Here is an 18,005-nt window from a genome sequence, read left to right as displayed (position 1 = left end):
GCTCCTGTTTTTCTTTCTCATTAACCACGGCGACCACCAGGGAACATGGCTGCGGATGAGAAAACAAATACTCATATCCCTTGGACGGGACAAAGTACTTGCATTCAACATCCCTTGCAGTGGGTCTGCCAGAGTGTTTTCACATTGCTCTGTATAGTTTTAATCAGCGGCAGAGTGACTCTGGATGGGCCTTCCGGCGTTAGGCTATCGACCATAAGGTCCTCAGGTTCGATAACCTCTTCTGCCTGCAACCTCATGTTGCGGGTGATCCTGCACAGGAGGTCCTGTTGTGCCCAATGGTCTATCGGTGGAGGTCCAGAAGCCAAGGCCCCTGCCACTGCCTTCGCAGGGGATGAGGATGATGAGGCTCGGGATGGCACGGGGTCTCTCAAGCTCTCTGGCCTCGTCCTGTTCGATATCTGGGCCCCATGGGCTGACCCTCATTGTGACGATGGTAGCCTGGTCTGCCATCGGTATTGTCGCTGTGGCAACCTCTGTGATGACCTGGACCGCCTGGTCATGGGATGTAGCTGTCTCCGATCCCTTAGGGGCTGGACGATCCCTAGGTGGTTGGGTGCTCTGGTTTTGGAGATGACCAAATGAGAGCCCCTTGAGAATGAACCCTGGGCCTGATGATAAGCCCAAGGGGTCCATAAGAGCCATTGCGGCTGAGGCTGCCCACAGTAGGCCAAGCTACAGGTGCCTTGCTCCTATGTCTGTGGGAACGGTGCCCACTGTGGCAGGAGTAGAATGATTCTTCATCTGAGTCCAATGACCCTGATGTGGATCTGGATGACCACTGCAGTGCCAACTGGTATTGCGCAGGGGATCGGTGCCAATGCTCCCGCACTGGGGATCGGTGCCGCTCCACCGGTGCCAGTGATCATAGCCTCTCTAACGGTGCTGGCGATCAGCACAGTTCCAGCGGTGCCGGAGGTTGGTGCCGTTCCAGTGGTGCCAGAGATTGGTGCCATTCCAGCAGTGCTGGAGATCTGGATTACCTGGCCAGTGCCAGGACAATGGTGCGTGGGAGCGGTGCCGAGGAGAATGGCACTATGCAGGAGAAGAACGACGCCGCATCATAGCTGGCTTTCCTCTAGACAGCACCGGGCATGGAGGTACAGGGGGCTTGTCCCTGACCACCAAGGGGTGTGGTGCCGTCAGTTCTATCAACTCCCTGGCAGCTTCAAAAGGGTCCGGGGTGGAGGGGAGCTCCAATTCCTCCACCTGGCACTGCCTGTCTGGGGAGTCACTGGGCGCCAGACTCAGTGGTTCCCCTCAGGGAACCGAAGCCAACTCTTGACCCTTGGGGACTGAATGCTCCTTCTTGGGACAAACTGCTGATGCACGCGGAGGTTGAGACAACCTTCGGCCTCGGTGAGTGGCCTCTGTCCGTTTTCTTCTGCTTGTGCAGTATCGGCAAGTGGAAATGGTACTGGGTAGTCTGCGGTGCCAGGGAGTGGTGCTGAGGTTCTCTGGACTCTTTTCTCGGTGCCATATCATGCACTGAGGCCGGAGCGCTACACACCGATTCGCTCGGCACCGGGACCCCGTGTTACGAGGTGGGTTGAAGATGGAGAGTGGTCTCCATCAAAAGCTGTTTCAGACAGAAGTCCCGCTCCTTTTCATCCTGGGTTGAAAGGACCTGCAGATTTTGTACCTGTCTGTTTGATGCTCTTTCCCCAGACGCTTCAGGCACACGTCGTGGGGGTCACCCATTGGCATGGGCTTACTGCAGGTCTCACACAGTTTAAACCCTTGGCCCCGAGGCATGCCCCGGAGCCGAGGGAAGGAAACGGATAGGGTGAAACCCTGGTCCCTAACCAAAAGTATAACTCTAAACTGTGCTAAACTAAGAACTGAAACATATACTAAGCTTAATGAACAAGCTAAGGGAAGCACTTGTGAGGCAAGCGAACGCTGTTCCAATGACCTGTCATGGGCGGTAATTCGGAACTGAACGGGGATCGGGTCGGCAGGGTCATATATTGAGCACCATAAAGGCACCACGTCAGGGGGCTCCATGGCCTAACCGACGGGTGCTGCTAAGGGAAAACTGCCTGACGATTGTGCAGGCGGTGGAACTGACGTGAACAAGCACTCGAAGAAGAAAGAATGGTTACTTACCTTACAGTGGTTGTGGTGCTTCAAGATGCTGTCATCCATGTGGATCCCACTCTAGATGTGCAAGTGTCCCAAGCATGTCAGATTAGCATCTCTGAATAGCAGTGTCTGTTCAGGCTGCACCTGCCTAGGTATGTCCTTATATCCCCCCAATCCTTTCAAGGGCATAAACAGCAGAGAACTGTCCCTCAGTTCCGTTCCTAGTTCAGAATCCCAGATAAGGAGAACTCCAAAAAAGCAGGGATGGAGGGCAGCTTGTGGGACCTACATGGAAGAACCAGTTACTGATAGGTAACTTTTCTTTCATCTCAAGTATGAGTCCATGTGGATCCCACTCTAGGCAACTGATAAGCAGTGTCCTTTCTGGAAGCTGGGATTGAGGAGTCCTGACTGACACTAACTAATCAATTATTTTAACACTGCCCTACTAAATTTGGCATCTGATCTTGCTGCCAGGTTAAGGACATCATGTTTAAAGAAAGCAAGAGAATTACTCCATGTAGCTGCACTGCATATATTGGATATATTGATGTTCCTGAAGCAAGCAGAGGATGCAGCTTTTGTTCTAGTGGACTGAGCTTTAGTATTGGAGATCTGTCTGATTTTACACATCACTCTTGGAATCAGGGGAATTGGTGGAAGGGCATAAGTGAGACCTGGGTCCCGTGGTGGTTCCCCTAAGGGCTAGTGAGAAAACACTGCTAATTTTGTCTCGTTGCCCTGGCTGGTAAGAAAGAACTGAAAGACGGTTGCGGCTGCCCTGCCCTTTGTGCCCTGGGATGGGAGGACATGCATGGTGCAGGCATGGCCTAATGGACACTGCTATTCAAAATATTCTGATCTAGGTGTATAGGCACCTAGAGTGGGATCCACACAGACACACTCAAAGAAGAACTGAACATTTCTAAATTCTATATATAGAAAACGTGATGGTCTGAGAAGCTAGAGTTTATTGCCAGGAGTGTGGGATGAATGTGTAACTCACAAATGGAGGCGCCTTTATTATTTATTATTATTTATTTATGATTCCTATTGCTCATCATGGGCCAGGATCCTGGTGTGCTAGGCACTGTCCAAACCCAGAACAACGAGTAAGATATACAGAATATCCTTAATAAAAGTGGCAGTAAAAAGGTTTATCCCATACCACAGAACTTCACAGTTTATGCCAGTTATTTTGTATATTTATTAAGGTGTGATTTGAAACCATTAGTCCAAGCTTTGATTTGAAACCACTTTAGTCCAAGCTGTGATTTTAAACCATTTTAGTCCTCGTTAATGGATGCTCTTATTTTGGTTTAATAGTCACTTATTTCGGTTTAGCTTAAACAATTTCTTAATTGAGCTAAGCTATATTGCAATTAGCCACTATGAAAATGATATAAGAGTGCCCACACAGGGATTTGCAATGGTTTAACTAAACTGGTTTAAAAATTTCACATTTAAAGGCCAAGAATTTGGAGTTATGCAATGCCAAGAAAAAAAGCCCAACAATCCCCTCCTGCAAAAAACCAAACCCATTCAGAAAATGGCCAAGAAGTAAGATCCCCACCTCATTTTAAAACACCTTTATCTCCCAAGAATCTAGCCCTATGTGCTTCAAACTATCTGGAAATTTTTATCCTGGCATATCTTTCTCCCATTATATTTAAAGCAGGTTTGGTAAAAATTAAATGTGTGGAAGTGGGTATCAAAATTGGGCTTCTAACTGAAAGCTTGTTTTAGCCATAACTATAGTGGGGACTAGCATTCTTCCATAATGGAGGGCTGTTTACCAGAGAAAGGAAAGGGGAGGGGGGGCTACCTGTGCTGCTACTGCCTGCTTCTTCATAGCACTCCCCAGAGGCAGAGATGGAAAAGCCACCAACATTGCTGCTGTTGTCAGGTCTGCTGCTCTCACTGTTGTAAACTTTGCCAGTGTAGCTGCTAGATGCTTGTGGGGGGAATTCGCCAGATGCAGATAAGTAAAGTTGGTCATTGTTGCTGCTGCTTTCTTGCAAAGTGGACTGGCCTGAGACAGAGAACAAAGTATTATCATTGCTTTGCTTAGCTGGCCTGGAGCATTTACTAAAGGGAAATTTGCTATTTCATTTCACTGTTTGACCGTCAAATATTTTTCCAGAAAGGAATGTATTCATTTTACTATTAGGCAAGAAGGAAAAGTTAATAATGTTTCTATGATTTTATAGGTATAATTGGTATAGATAGTTAAATTAACCCATCCGTGTGTATAAAATCAACATAAATGGCAGAAACATGGATATACAATGGATGTACACAAAAACATAGTGTGATGGGGTGTCTGCCCCACACTGGCAGAGAAGGGGTTAATAGAGCCTTGGGGAGGCTGTGTGGGAAGCGGCCAATAGGAGAGGGGCTGTGAGGACAGCCATTTGGGGCCCAGCAAGCCCATATAAAAAGGGAGCTGCAGAGCAGAGTAGCGCAGTTGCTGCTGGGAGCCTAGGGAGTGAGGACTGTGTCCCTGGGGGGCACAGAGAACTGTACGCATCTTGCACAGAGCAGTGGCTGGCTCTTGGGACTGAGCAGCTGAGGCCCTGAAATAAGGGCGAAGAAGATGCTGGGGCCATGGGGAAGTGGCCCAGGGGAATAGAGCAGCATTGACCGAGGTTACAGAGGAACAGCAGGAGGCTGCTATTTACAGAGTCCCTGGGTTGGGGCCCAGAGCAGGTCAGGGTCCCTCACACTTGCCTCTGGGAAGTGGCTGGACAGGGATGCCTACCCCTGGAAAGGGGAAAAACAGATGACAACCTAGCCAGAGGGCTGAATCGAGAAGAGGCTGCTGCAGTTCTGGGAGCTAAGAGAGGACCCCCGGAGATGGGAGCAGAGATAGAGGGCTGGTGTGCAGACCACGGATGTGGGCATCGGTCTGTAGCTAATCCTCAGTATGACCAGGAGGAGGTGCCAGTCTGGTGATGAGGGCTGCACCCCATGACACATGGGTATAAAGTAAGGGGTGCTTCATTTTGCTACTTAACATTCTTTTATTTTAGTTTTTGATACGGAATTTCCTAGGTACTTAAAAACAGAAAATCAATAAAACAAACAAATTCCACCAATTTGGAACAATTTGATAGACAACATTAAAACCTCTGTGCTGCATATATATGCACTCAGGGTGAAATATGCCCCTTTTTTGAGCGCATATACACAGAGCTAATGGAGCACTGAGAAATAGTATTTTGAATAAAAATTGTCATACGCTTGCATAATCATGCAGGCATTTACAGAGTGTTTTCCATCTGTGGATCTCGAAACTGATGGTGGATATAACTAGCTAGAGTAGCCCCGTTTTACAAACAGGATAATTAAAGCACACAACATCCCTCCTCTTTCACTGCACACCTAGCAAGATATGTACACAATGCAGTTACATGTTCCATTCGTGCTTAGGAAGCTAATCCTACCTTTGCAGCAAACTTTGGTGCAAAGTGCTAATGAAATAGCCCATTAAAGAAGTGTCAGACCCTAGCATCAGAAATGGATTCTGATCTTTCTCAGCCACTAGAGTTGTGCTTCCAGCCATGGTACTGAACTTCTCCATGTTGAATTACACAGTCTGAAACATGTGACCAATGATGATGTTCTGTATTTGCATACTAGTATTGCTTTATCTGTAGATCTCAAAACACTTTGTAATGCTGGGTACAAATAAGAATTCCAATTTCTATAGACAGCAGAGCCAGGCATGTGGATATGATGCATGGTTTCTGAGTTGCACTAATGGATGAGATTTGCATACATCTCATAAAAGAGCTTGGTTCTGGCTTTGCTAGAAAATTCCTGTGAGAGCCTGAGCAAGTCACCTACCTTTTCTCAAACTTAATTGCACAGTTTATAAAATGAGAGTTAATAATATTTTCTCCCTTTTGGGGGTGATGTAGGTATAGAGCTGAGTAAGTAAGTGATTCTGATTTGGTGACCAAATTGAAAAATTTGAATGAAATTTATTTTGGGTTGACCCAAAAGGGACATTTTTTTACTTCTTCTCACTAAAACAAAAAACATTTTTTTTAGGCCTGTGATGGGATGTACCAGGCCCTTTGAGGCCCCACCTTTGAGGCTAGAGGCCTCATGGTCCTACCACACCCCACCCCAGGAAAAGACTAATGAAGGCAGGTCCTTCAGGTCTGTCTTGACAGGCTGCAGGGAAGCAGCCAATCAGAGCACTGCAGGCTCAGTTAAAAGGAGCTTTGGGGCCTGAGCAGCGCAGTTGCTGGCTGGGACCAGAAAGGTGAGGAAGGACTGGAAGGCTGTAAAACTCCATGGATAAAGCAGCCTGGGAGAGACCCTGCTCAAGCAGGGAACAGAGAACCCCTGAGATAAAGGGGAACAGCAAGGGGCTACATGGGAAGTGGCCCAGGGAATAGTAGCAGCAACTATTAAAGGGAGCAGCACATGGTTGCTATTTGTAGGGTCTGTGTAAGGGGTCAGACTCACCCCTACGACGCTCCTGCTGGTGACTCTGGGGAATTAGCTCTTTCCAGCCTGGGAGCACCCTCTGCGGGCCGGTGATCCACCTTACAGCCACTGGCTCCCGTGTCCCTCCCAGGACCCCAGTGCCCCTTTAACTAGATTTCCCCCTCCCAGGGGAACCCCCACCCCACTATCCCCACTTCACCTCAGTAGTGGCTACTGCCCCATCTCTATCTAGCCCCCGTTCGCTGTGGCAGACTGCAGTATCCAGCACTCATCATCGGCAAAGGGGGTTTGGACCTGCTGCCTTTGCCTACCCCTAGGTTGCCCCCTGCAACCTCCAGTACCCTTTGCCCTGTGCTAGGCCGCAGCCTGGGGTTTTCTAGGCTGGAGCTTCCCCAGCTCCTCAGCCTTTCCCCAGCCCTGCTTCACTCAGGTACCCTGTCTAGCTCCGTGCAGCCAGGCCCATCTCCCTCTAGAAACAGAGAGAGACTGACTGGGCTCCTGGCTCACAGCCTTTTATAGGGGCCAGCTGTGGCCTGATTGGGGTGTGGCCTAGCTGCAGCTACTTCCCCAATCAGCCCAGCTTTGAGAGCAGCAGCTCTCAAGCCCTGCCAAGCCACCTTTAAACCCCTTCAGACCAAGAGCAGGGGTCCACCCTGCTACAGTCTGGGTTGGGCCCCAGAGTAGTGGGCAGGCCTGCAGTCCCCCCACTGGCATGGTGGCCAAAGCCCTGAGAAGAGGACAAGTTCCATTCAGAAGCCCAAGCATAGGGCTAGAATTTAAAGGCAAAGAGTCTCAAGGGAGAAAGCTCTGTGGGCACTGCTCTATAACGGGGCAAGAACAGACTTTAAAGCTAGCCCAGAAGGGGCTGAGAATTGAGCCCAGAGATGGGGCTGCAGACACCAACAAGGGCAGAACAGCAGGGCTTCCTTCATGAGTTAGACAACATGTGACTTAGCTGGAGGGCTAAGCCACTAAAGACCCGCCTGACGAGGACAACAGCCAATGGAGTGCTGTCAAAAATAGTGCAGGTTCGCATCCAGCCAACAGAAGGTGCTCAGGAGAGGTGAGTGGCCCCCGTCACAAGGTCAAATAAATTGTTTGGTTTGGGGTATTTTTTACCCTTTTATTTCTATAGCTAAATTTCTAAACAAATAGCAGGTGATCACTTTCAGCAGCCCTTGTGTTTCGAACCACTGAGACACGCAGTCCTTCCAGCTGGATGTTTGGCTCAGCTGTACTTAATGTATGCAAAATGAATTGAAGATTGCCTAAATCCCCTCCCCTTTGTACCAGTCCTACTGCCATTTCAAGTGCTGTTCAAGGCTAAATAACTAAGCCAAATCCAAATGGATTCCCACAGGGCCACTAAGAGGCAAATGTCAAACCTACAGATGGAATCCAGCATATAGTTCCATTTCCAGCTGAGGTGCCAAAATTCAAAAAAGATCAAAAATATTTTTAAATATTAAAAAACCAAAACTGGCAAGTTTATTTCCCTCCATTCCCTTGTCTATGAAAACAGATGGGCCATTTTTTGTTGAAATATCACTCTTTAGCACAGCAAGTGCTGAAATAAATTCAGCCAAAAAGCAGAGGTTTGGGAAAATTATAAATCACTGAAAACCAGGGGTCTAATAGAAAGATTTGTGCAGCCTTAACTATAGCCACAAAAACAGCTGCAGGCATAATACTACAGGCATGTTGAACACTGTGCTGTAGAGAGAGCGCTCAGCACTTACCCAGTTCATGCTCCCTACTAGGCTTTTTGTCCAAAACAGTCTCCTCAACAGCAGAGTATACATCATTCTGAAAAATGAAATATGTAAAAGAAACAATGAGGTTTTAGTAACTTTACTTTTGCTAATGTTTCCTCCCTCCCCCATAGATCAATCATGTAGAGTAGAGGTTCTCAAACTTTTTTTGCTGGGCTCCCCCTTTGAAAAGTTTTCAGGCTATGATGAATCCCCATTTCCCCCCCGCCCAAAAAAAAAAAAGTGATAGCAAATTACTGTGCATACTCATGGTACTGCCACCCTTACTTTTGTGCTGCTGCTGGTGGCGGCAGTGCCTTCAGAGCTGGGCAGGTGGAGAGCCTCAGCTGCTATAGTCCTTCTCCCCCTTCAGTTCTCCCTTCCTCTGGTAATATTTTTTGTGATCTCAGAACCCCCCTACAATAGCCTTGTGACCCCCCAGGGTGGTCGTGACCCTCAGTTTGAGAAATACTGATGTAGAGAAAAGGTAATAATTGGAGATATACCAATTTCCTAGAACTGGAAGGGACCTTGAAAGGTCATCAAGTCCAGCCCCCTGCCTTCACTAGCAGGACCAATTTTTTGCCCCAGATCCCTAAGTGGCCTCTTCAAGGATTGAACTCACAACCCTGGCTTTAGCAGGCCAATGCTCACACCACTGAGCTATCCCTCTCCCAAGGGAGGAATAGCTTGTCCCTTGCGACCTTGCTTGTCGCACAGTCTCTGAAATCTTTGTTTCAAGAAGCTAAAAGCACAAAGGATGAGATTTTCCAAAGCACCTAAGTGTCTTCAGAGCACTCCCCCCTTGAAAAGCAACAGGGCTTGTGCTCCTAAAGCACTTAAGCATTTTGAAAATAAGGTTTGTCTATCAAAATATCCTGAGAGCTAAAGTATTCGAGTTTTCATCTGTCAAACATTGAAGGCTCAATACAGAAGTTGGAGTCCTGTGAGAATGTTACCTATGTCTTTTAGACATGAAATCTGTCTACACACCTCAATGTGATGTGGGTTTTAGTTTTCTATTTGAGACCTTACAGGAGGTGACTTCCTACCTGTAAAGAGTGTCTGGTATTACTCATGATGGTAGCATAGGTAGGTTGAGATGTTAATGAAGAGAGTGATGGTTTTGTAACATACTCTCCCTCAAGAAGTGAAGGTTGACGAGAGGGACTCCGTGTATTATCTCCTGAAAAAAACAAAAATTCACAATAAATAATGCTTCATTTTTCTGTAGACAAAATATGATGGTGTGGAATGCTAAAAAGTTTTGCCAGGAACACATTCTTCACAAATGGAGCAGCCATGCATGACTTAGGTTGGTCTTCCTAACATAGGCCTGGTCTACAGAACGCGCAGCACAAAAAATGTTGAAAGATGGTGCTAAATGTGGACGGAAGCAGAGGGATCGCTGAGATGCGAACCGATGCATCACGGGGCGTTGGGACAGAACCCATTATTCCCCACACCCGCCACCCTCTTCCCACAAGCCACAGCGGCAGAATGGGAAGAGGTGCTCTGTGGGGTAGCTGCCCATAATGCACCACTCCCAATGCCGCCGCAAGTGCCACAAATGTGGCCAAGCCAGTGCACTTGCAACTGTCAGTGTGGACAGACTGCAGCGCTCTCCCTACTGCGCTCTCCGAAGGCTGGTTTAACTCAAAGCACTCTACATCTGCAAGTGTAGCCATGCCCTAAGTTATCCCTTTCGGGACAATGTGGTGGTACAGTAAGGGACACAGGCTTAGCAAAGGAATTTCTTATCCACAGACACTTTACACAAACAATATAGAGAGCTACAGATCTATGGGAAAACAACAAAATCCTGAATGCAATCCCCCTGGTCTGAGTTCATCCCTCCTGTGAATCCTGAGTTTGGTCAGAATCCTTAGGCCAGGCAGCTCTTCCTGCCTGCTTGACCTGGGCTCCTTTGCTTTTGGCATTGGTCAGACTCCCTTGTTAGCAATGCATCCCTTTTAAAACTTACTCTGTCCCCTGTTTTCCCATGTGCTCCAAGATGTGGAGAGGTTCAAGATCCACCCCAGCACTCATCAGCTGCTGTGTAGATAGTCATTCAAAATTAATGGCCCTATTGTAGAAAACCATTCTTGCAGTAGGGAAGAGCCATTAAATGTTGATGGCTCTTGATTGCTCTGACCTTGCTTCTCAGCAGGGGCGGCTCTAGCAATTGTGCCGCCCCAAGCAGGGCAGCACGCCACGGGGGGCGCTCTGGCGGTCGCCAGTCCCGTGGCTCCGGTGGACCTCCTGCAGACGTGCCTGCGGAGGGTCCGCTGGTCCCGCGGCTCCGGTGGAGCATCCGCAGGCATGCCTGCGGCAGGTCCACCGGAGCCGCTTGCCGCCCTCCCGGCGGCATGCCGCTCCAAGCGCGCACTGGGGTCTAGAGCCGGCCCTGCTTCTCAGACAGTCTGTCCTGTAGTCCAGCCTCTGCTACAGAATGAGTTTTCTAATCCACAATGAATATTACAGTTAAAACTGGTGTTCATTAAACAAAATGTAATTCATAATTGGACACAGACCTATCCCCAACCTGTCACACATGACCTATACTTTTGGCACATGCCAAGTGCCCTAGTGCACAGGTAGGAATCATGTAGCCAGAAAAATCCACTGGGGCTTCTTGGCCAGACTCCCCTCATGCTGGATTAGGAAGATATAAAAGGAGAAGTAGCTCCAATCAGTCTTCAGCTCTTTTCACTGGTTGAGGAATCTCTTTACAAGAGATGCCAGAAAAGGGTAGCATTTTGGAAGTGGTAGTAAAGTAACCGTATCAGCAAGCAGAGGCAAAGGCAGTTCCAGTTACTGTACATATTATCTTATGCTTATATAGATCTTAGTTTCTAATTTCTTGGTATTCAGATAATAGCTCACCTAGGCCCTCTTCATGACTTCCATGTTCTTCCCTTTGATAATCATGCTCCTGCAATTCCATGTTGTTCTCTAGCACTTCTTGTTTCTACAATATGTAAGAAAAATGTTACTTTTTCAATGTGGTTGCATAGAGCAAAAGAAAAGTCTTAAGTGCAATGATATATTGAGAAATGTTTCCATTCAAACATTTTTATTATAGATATCACTGTGCTATGTATAGGCATCAAATATACCTTGAATTCATTAGGAACTAATACTTATGGGCTCTTCTGGTTTTCAAATTTAAAAAACTGTATCATTAATTGTGACAGATTAATAGAATGTACCTTTTGTTTACCTCAAAAAGTGCTTACCCAATTCTAACGCTGTATAGAAATTAGACCAGTAGAAGATTAACTCCAATGTTAACATGTGGGACATATGGGCTGAAATCAGAATCTAAATTCCCCTAATTCCAATGAAAATTAAAATGTGAGTGTAGATTCAGAGTCTCAAAATGGGAGCAAGCAGCCCATAGAGCTTGCATAACTCCCAGAGTAGAATCCATTTACAGTAATCGAAGTATGGAAATACTTGGAAACACTGTTTTAAAAAGTGGTAACCACCTCGGATGTGCACTTTGTTAAACCTCTGAGGAAGAAGCCAGCCTGAAGGCTCTGGCCTTGTATTGGAAGTGGTCAGTTCTAAGAATAAATTTAAGATGTTTTCTGTGAGCTAGCTCCATAGAGATGTAAAAGTAGGCATTCAGAAGGTCGAGAGCTCCAAAGCAATCCTAACTGCTTAGCAAAGGGACTATACAGCAGAGAATCCCGCTATGGAACTTCCCCCTACTAAGAGATTTAATGAGGTTCTGAAGATCCAGAAAGGGTCTAAAATTACCCTTCATTCTGGGGATAAAAAAAAAATTGGGAATAAAATATCTGCTCTTGTACTCACTAGAAATTCTTTCTATTGTTTCCAAACAAAAAAGGGTAATGATTTTGCCTTTCAATAGTGTCTTGTGAGAGGGAAACCCCAAAAGAGGTAGAGTTTTAAGTCTGAACAGGTTCTTTCCTCAGATCTTCTGTATCCTCTCTCACAGGAGTATTGCGTAATTGCCACATTGGTGACACAATGTCATCAGAGCTACCATCTGTCTAGGATAATGGGCCAACAAATCCCCAGATTAAAACACAACCGCTATCAGATAAATCTGAATGCAAAGTGACTAGACACAGATTCCTTGATAGACCTGTCCCCCAAAGTTACAAATGATTAGGGTGATTCTCCAAATGTCTTTATCCCCGCAGAGTGCATAGCTCAACATCCTGTTCATATCAATACCTTCCTGAAGTGTTGCCTCAGAACCTTGAACTAATCCAGCGGTTCTCAAACTGTGAGTTGGGACCCCAAAGTGGGTAGGGACCCTGTTTTAATTGGGTTGCCAGGGATGATGTTAGATTTGCTGAGGTGGGGCTGGAGCTTTGGCTTTGGCCCCTGGCAATGGGGCTCAGGCTACAGGCCCCCCGTTCAGGGCAGAAGCCCTTGTACTTCATCTTTGGCTCCCCAACGCAGCCCCCCGGGGTGGCAGGGCTTGGGTGGGCTCAGGCTTCAGTCCCCCCTCCTGGGTCATGTAGTAATTTTTGTGGTCAAAAGGAGGTCATAGTGCAATGAAGTTTGAGAACCCCTGAACTATTATAATCTGATCCATCAGGAGCCATAGACAAAATCAACAGAATGCAGATCTATTGCACCAAGTCCCTTTGGAGAACATACTGTCAACTCTCAGCCAAGCAGCAACAGATTTAGGGGCCTTGCTGATTTCTCCTCCAATGGGAAGCAAACCTACAACATGGAACCTGGTGTGACAGACCCAGACCAGTGGGGTACAGGAGTCTGGTAGAGGGCAAATATACCTGGTCACTGGATTAGTAGTTTTCTGTTCCCAGGAATCTGCTAGAACCAATTAAGACAGGCAGGATAATTAATACACCTGAAGCCAATTAAGAAACTGCTAGAATCAATTAGGACAGGCTAGCTAATCAGGGCATCTGAGTTTAGAAAGGACCTCACTGCAGTTTGTGGCAGGCATGCGAGGAGCTGGGAGCAAGAGGCACGAGGAGCTGAGAGTGAGAAGACATATTGCTGGAAGACTGAGGAGTACAAGCATTATCAGGCACCAGGAGAAAGGTCCTGTGGTGAGGATAAAGAAGGTGTTAGGAGGAGGCCATGGGGAAGTAGCCCAGGGAGTTTTAGCTGTCGCGCAGCTGTACCAGGAGGCACTCTAGACAGCTGTAGTCCCAGAGTAGAAGGCGGACCCGGGTTCCCCCCAAACCTCCCAACTCCTGATCAGACACAGGAAGAATTGACCTGGACTGTGGTTTCTACCAGAGGGGAAGGTCTCTGGGCTGTTTCCCGACCCACATGGTGAATCTGTAAGGTGAGCAAATCCGCCAGTAAGCGCAGGACCCACCAAGGTAGAGGAGGAACTTTGTCACACTGGGTATATTCTTAGGGTATGTCTACACTACAAAACTATTTCGAATCAACTTAATTCGAATTTCTGGAATCGACCTTATGAAGTCGAAGTTGTGTATCCACACAAAATACACTAGTTCGACTGTGTGAGTCCACAGTAACGGGGCCAGTGTCGACTTTGGAAGCGGTGCACTGTGGGAAGCTATCCCACAGTTCCCGCACTCCCCGCTGCCCATTTGAATTCTGGGATTTCCCCCCAATGCATGCTGGGGGGAAAAATGTGTCGAGGGTGGTTTTGGGTAACTGTCATCATTGAACCGTCAATCACGCCCTCCCTCTCTCCCTCCCTGAAAGCGCCTGCAGGCAATCTGTTCGTGCACTTTTCTGCTCAGTGACAGCGCGGGCGCCACAGCACTTTGAGCAAGGATCCCGCTGCAGTTTTGGCCGTTGTCAACTCCTCGCACCTTATCGTCCACCTCTTCTACAGTCAGCTGCTGAGAAATAGGGCTACTTTTCAATGGTGCTGCGAGCACTGGTGGACCATGGGGGACGTTTTACCAACATCAACGTCGGGTGGCCAGGCAAAGTTCATGACGTGCGTGTTTTCAGGAACTGTGGTCTGTTTAGACACCTGCAGGAAGGTAGTTTCTTCCCGGACCACAAAATAAGTCTTGGGGATGTGCAGATGCCTATAGTGATCGTCGGGGACCCAGCCTACCCGCTAATGCCCTGGCTCGTGAAGCTCTGTGCAGGCGCCTTGCACAGCGACAAGGAACTCTTAAAGTACCAGTGAGCAGCGTGACCTGTGACTGTTTAGTTTCTTTACAGAGAAGCTGAACCTGCCCCTGTTTCTTTACCAAGTGACTGTTGACTAGCATCTGCAGTTACATACCCCGTCCACCCCGCTTCCCCAACTTCCAACACACGTTTAAAAATAAAAGACATGTTCCACTGTAACTTTACAAAGGTTTCTTTATTGATGACTTTGCGTTACAGGGTTGAAACTGGGACATGGACTGTGCTGGGTAGGGTGTGCAGTGATGTAAAGACCGCCTGTAAACTCGAGGAATGACAGGCTCCTGCTCCCAGAGCGGTCTGCATTGCCGGACTGGATGTTTCAACGGAGCCTGCCATCCCTCCTTTTTGGGACTCTGTGTGCGGGGGCTATGTGGCCTTTTGGCGGGGGAGGACGGATACAGATTCCTCTGCTGTGTGGCTCTGTGGTCCAGGACAGGGACCATTGCATGAGATCTGTAACACCCCTCCCTCGCTACAAAGTCACGTACCCCCCCCCACCCACATAGAACCTGCAAACCACCTCCCATACCGACCAGGGTGCCTACTGACTGTAGTGTGTGTGTGTGACCTGCTGCTGATCCTGCCCCCATGTCTGTACCCTGGTAAAGGTGATTGTCCTGTCCAATTACCAACCCCCTTCCCCCCCCTTCAAACACAGTCTCCTCTAAAAGAACATGACGGAAACAGTAATTAACAGAAAAGTATTTTTTATTATCAACTAGACAGTTAGGGGATGAAACTGGGATGGGGGCTTGGGTGAGGCGGGAAGGAAAGGACTTCTCAAAATTTAGGCTATGAGAGCTTTTCGGTACTTGAGCACTCTGCTGGGGTGCAGTGACAGTTTACATGGCCTCTGACGCCCCTCCTTCTGGTTATTTTGGGTGAGGGGGGTATGGGACTTTGTGGCGGGGGAGGGCGGTTGCAGATACACGGCAGGGGGGCTCTGTCCTCCTGCCTGAGGTCCTGCAGAACATGCACAAGGCGCAGGAGCATGTCCGTTTGCTCCCTCATTAGTCCAAGCAGCGTTTGAGTCGCCTGCTTGTCTTCCTCACGCCACCTCTCCTCCCGTTCGATGTGTGAGCGCTGGTACAGAGAGAGGGTCTCCCTCCACTGGCTCTGCTGGTCCACGTCATCTCGGGAGCACCCCATAAGTTCAGCGAACATCTCGTCCCGTGTCTTTTTCTTTCGCCGCCTAATCTTTGCCAGCCTCTGTGAGGGGGATGCTGTGGCAGGTCTGGAGACAGTCGAAGCTGTGTGATGGGAAAAGGGGAGTGAATTCCTTGCAAAGATAAATTTTTGCGAACAATGAACACAATGTAGTCTGTCTCTGTGAATTCTGGGTTGAGATCCCAGTGCCTGATGGGGCAAAAACCATTTTCGCGGGTGGTTCTGGGTAAATGTCGTCAGTCATCCCTTCCTCCGGGAAAGCTACAGCAGACAATCATTTCAAGCCCGTTTTCCCTGGATTGCCCTGGCAGACGCCACAGCGTGGAAACCATGGAGCCTATTTTGCCTTTTGTGCCTGTCACCGTATGTGTACTAGATGCCACTGACAGAGGCGGTCCAGCAGCGCTACACAGCAGCATGCTTTTGCTTTTGCATGACAGCAGAGATGGTTACCAGCCATACTGTACCATCTACCATACCATAAATTGGTAATAAGATGGGCATGGTTACCAGTCCTTTTGCACTGCACCATTTGCTGCTGTCATAAGTGCCCCTGGCTGCTCTTAGCCAGGGGCGCAAAAGCCAAAATTGGGAATGACTCCCTGAGTCAATTCCTCCTTTTTGGTATCTAAAAATAGAGTCAGTCCTGCCTAGACTATGGGCAAGTGTACTAGAGAACCACTGTATCAGAGAACCAGAGAGCACAGCTGCTCTGTGTCAGATCCTGCATAGATTATGAGCTATATGCTATTCACAGGGGGTGCTCCTGCAACAACCCCACCTGTTCATTCCATTCTTCCCCAGCCTTCCTGGGCTACCATAGCATTGTCCCCCCACTTGTGTGATGAAGTAATAAAGAATGCAGGAATAAGACACAGTGACTTATTAGTGAGAAATTAGTGGAAGGCAGCCTCCAGTTGCTATGATAGTCCAGATAGGACATTAAGGAGTGTGGAGGAGAGGAGCCCAGCATCCTGCTGCTAGTCCAGGGGCAATTGAATCTTTTCTTTACACATGAAGGGTGGGGGCTGATGAAGCTCAGCCCCCTGTTGCTATGATGAGGACGGTTACCAGCCATACTGCACCATCTACCAGGAAAAATTAGGGCCAGGCGCCCTTGATCGACCTCACTGATGCTAGTACGCATGGTTACCAGTCCTTTTGCACTGCCCCATGTGCCAATAGGCTGATGATGACGATGGATATCAGTCATATTGTACCATCAGCCACCCATGGCGGGGGGGGGGAGTGAGGATGTCGGTGTTCAGAGCTGCAGCATCGCATCTATCTGCAGCATTCAGTAAAGATACGGTGACATGTAAAAGAGTCAACAGAGGATTGTTTTCCCTTTCACTTCTGGGGGGGGGGTGCGTAAATTGCCGAGCTATGCCCTGACCCACCGCGGACACTGTGTTTGACCCTAGACGCATTTGGAGCTCAGCCAAGAATGCAAATGCTTTTCGGAGACAGCAGGAACTGTGGGATACCTTGCGTCCTCAGTCCCCCCTCCCTCCATGAGCGTCCATTTGATTCTTTGGCTTTCCGTTACGCTCGTCACGCAGCAGCGTGCTGAGTCTCTGCTAAGCTGTCTGTCCGGAGATTTTTGAAAAATACTTTGGACCAGGCGTAACATTACAGTAATTCCCCTAATTAAATGCAGGAGTCTCCGAGCGAGATCACCCTGAGGACGGTCACTGAAGGAGATAGAGAGCGCATGCTGCGTGAAAGCCAGCACAAACCAGGGCCCTATGCAGCCGTGCTCGGGGAGGCAATGCTCCCAGAGTACCTCATGAAAGCCTCGCGCGGAAAAGTGTGCTGCCACGGAGCACCCAATAAGGCAGCTCTCCCCAGGAACCTCCTGCGGAGGCTTTTCGATTACCTCCAGGAGAGCTTCGTGGAGATCTCCCAGGAGGATTTCTGTTCTATCCCCATATATAGAGAGACCTCCTTTTCACATACTTCAGATTCCTGTTATATTAAGAATAAAAGTTTACATGGTTAAAGCACTTACCGACTGCTCCTCCCCCTGATTCAGGATCCGGGTTAATGGCCGGGGACGGTTGGTAGGGGATCTCCGTGACGGTGCTGAAGAGATCCTGGCTGTCGGGGAAACCAGCGTTGTAAGCGCTGTCGCCTGCCTCGTCCTCCACAAACCCTTCCTCATCTTCCCCGTCCGCGAACATCGCCGAGGAACTGGCCGTCGACACTGTCCCATCGTCAGAGTCCGTGGTCACTGGTGGGGCAGTGGGGGCAGGCTCCGTAGCGTCCGTTTGCCGCTTTGATTTTTTGGTAGCCTTGTCTGGGGTCCTTGATTTTCACGCGGCACTGCGTTGCATCCCGGCTGTATCCTCTGTCTCTCATGGCTTTGGAGACCTTCTCGTA

At 48.4% G+C, this 18,005-nt stretch overlaps 1 protein-coding gene across 5 annotated transcripts in view; it reads right to left on the bottom strand.

Moving 5' to 3' along the window:
• LOC120371746 (fibrous sheath-interacting protein 2-like) overlaps nt 1-18,005 on the bottom strand; it is a 73,809-nt gene that overhangs the window by 20,339 nt on the left and 35,465 nt on the right. For all 5 annotated transcript variants that reach the window (XM_039487914.1, XM_039487915.1, XM_039487918.1 and 2 more), the window contains 4 exons: nt 11,202-11,286; nt 9,368-9,501; nt 8,304-8,370; nt 3,929-4,135 (listed from right to left, as the gene is read on the bottom strand). In XM_039487914.1, the coding sequence (XP_039343848.1) occupies nt 3,929-4,135; nt 8,304-8,370; nt 9,368-9,501; nt 11,202-11,286 (493 nt within the window). The remainder of the gene's footprint in view (nt 1-3,928; nt 4,136-8,303; nt 8,371-9,367; nt 9,502-11,201; nt 11,287-18,005) is intronic.

Source organism: Mauremys reevesii, linkage group 9 (genome assembly GCF_016161935.1).
Source record: "Mauremys reevesii isolate NIE-2019 linkage group 9, ASM1616193v1, whole genome shotgun sequence".
In the NCBI taxonomy this organism is placed as follows: Eukaryota; Metazoa; Chordata; order Testudines; family Geoemydidae; genus Mauremys; species Mauremys reevesii.
This window is presented reverse-complemented; position numbering and strand designations above follow the sequence as displayed.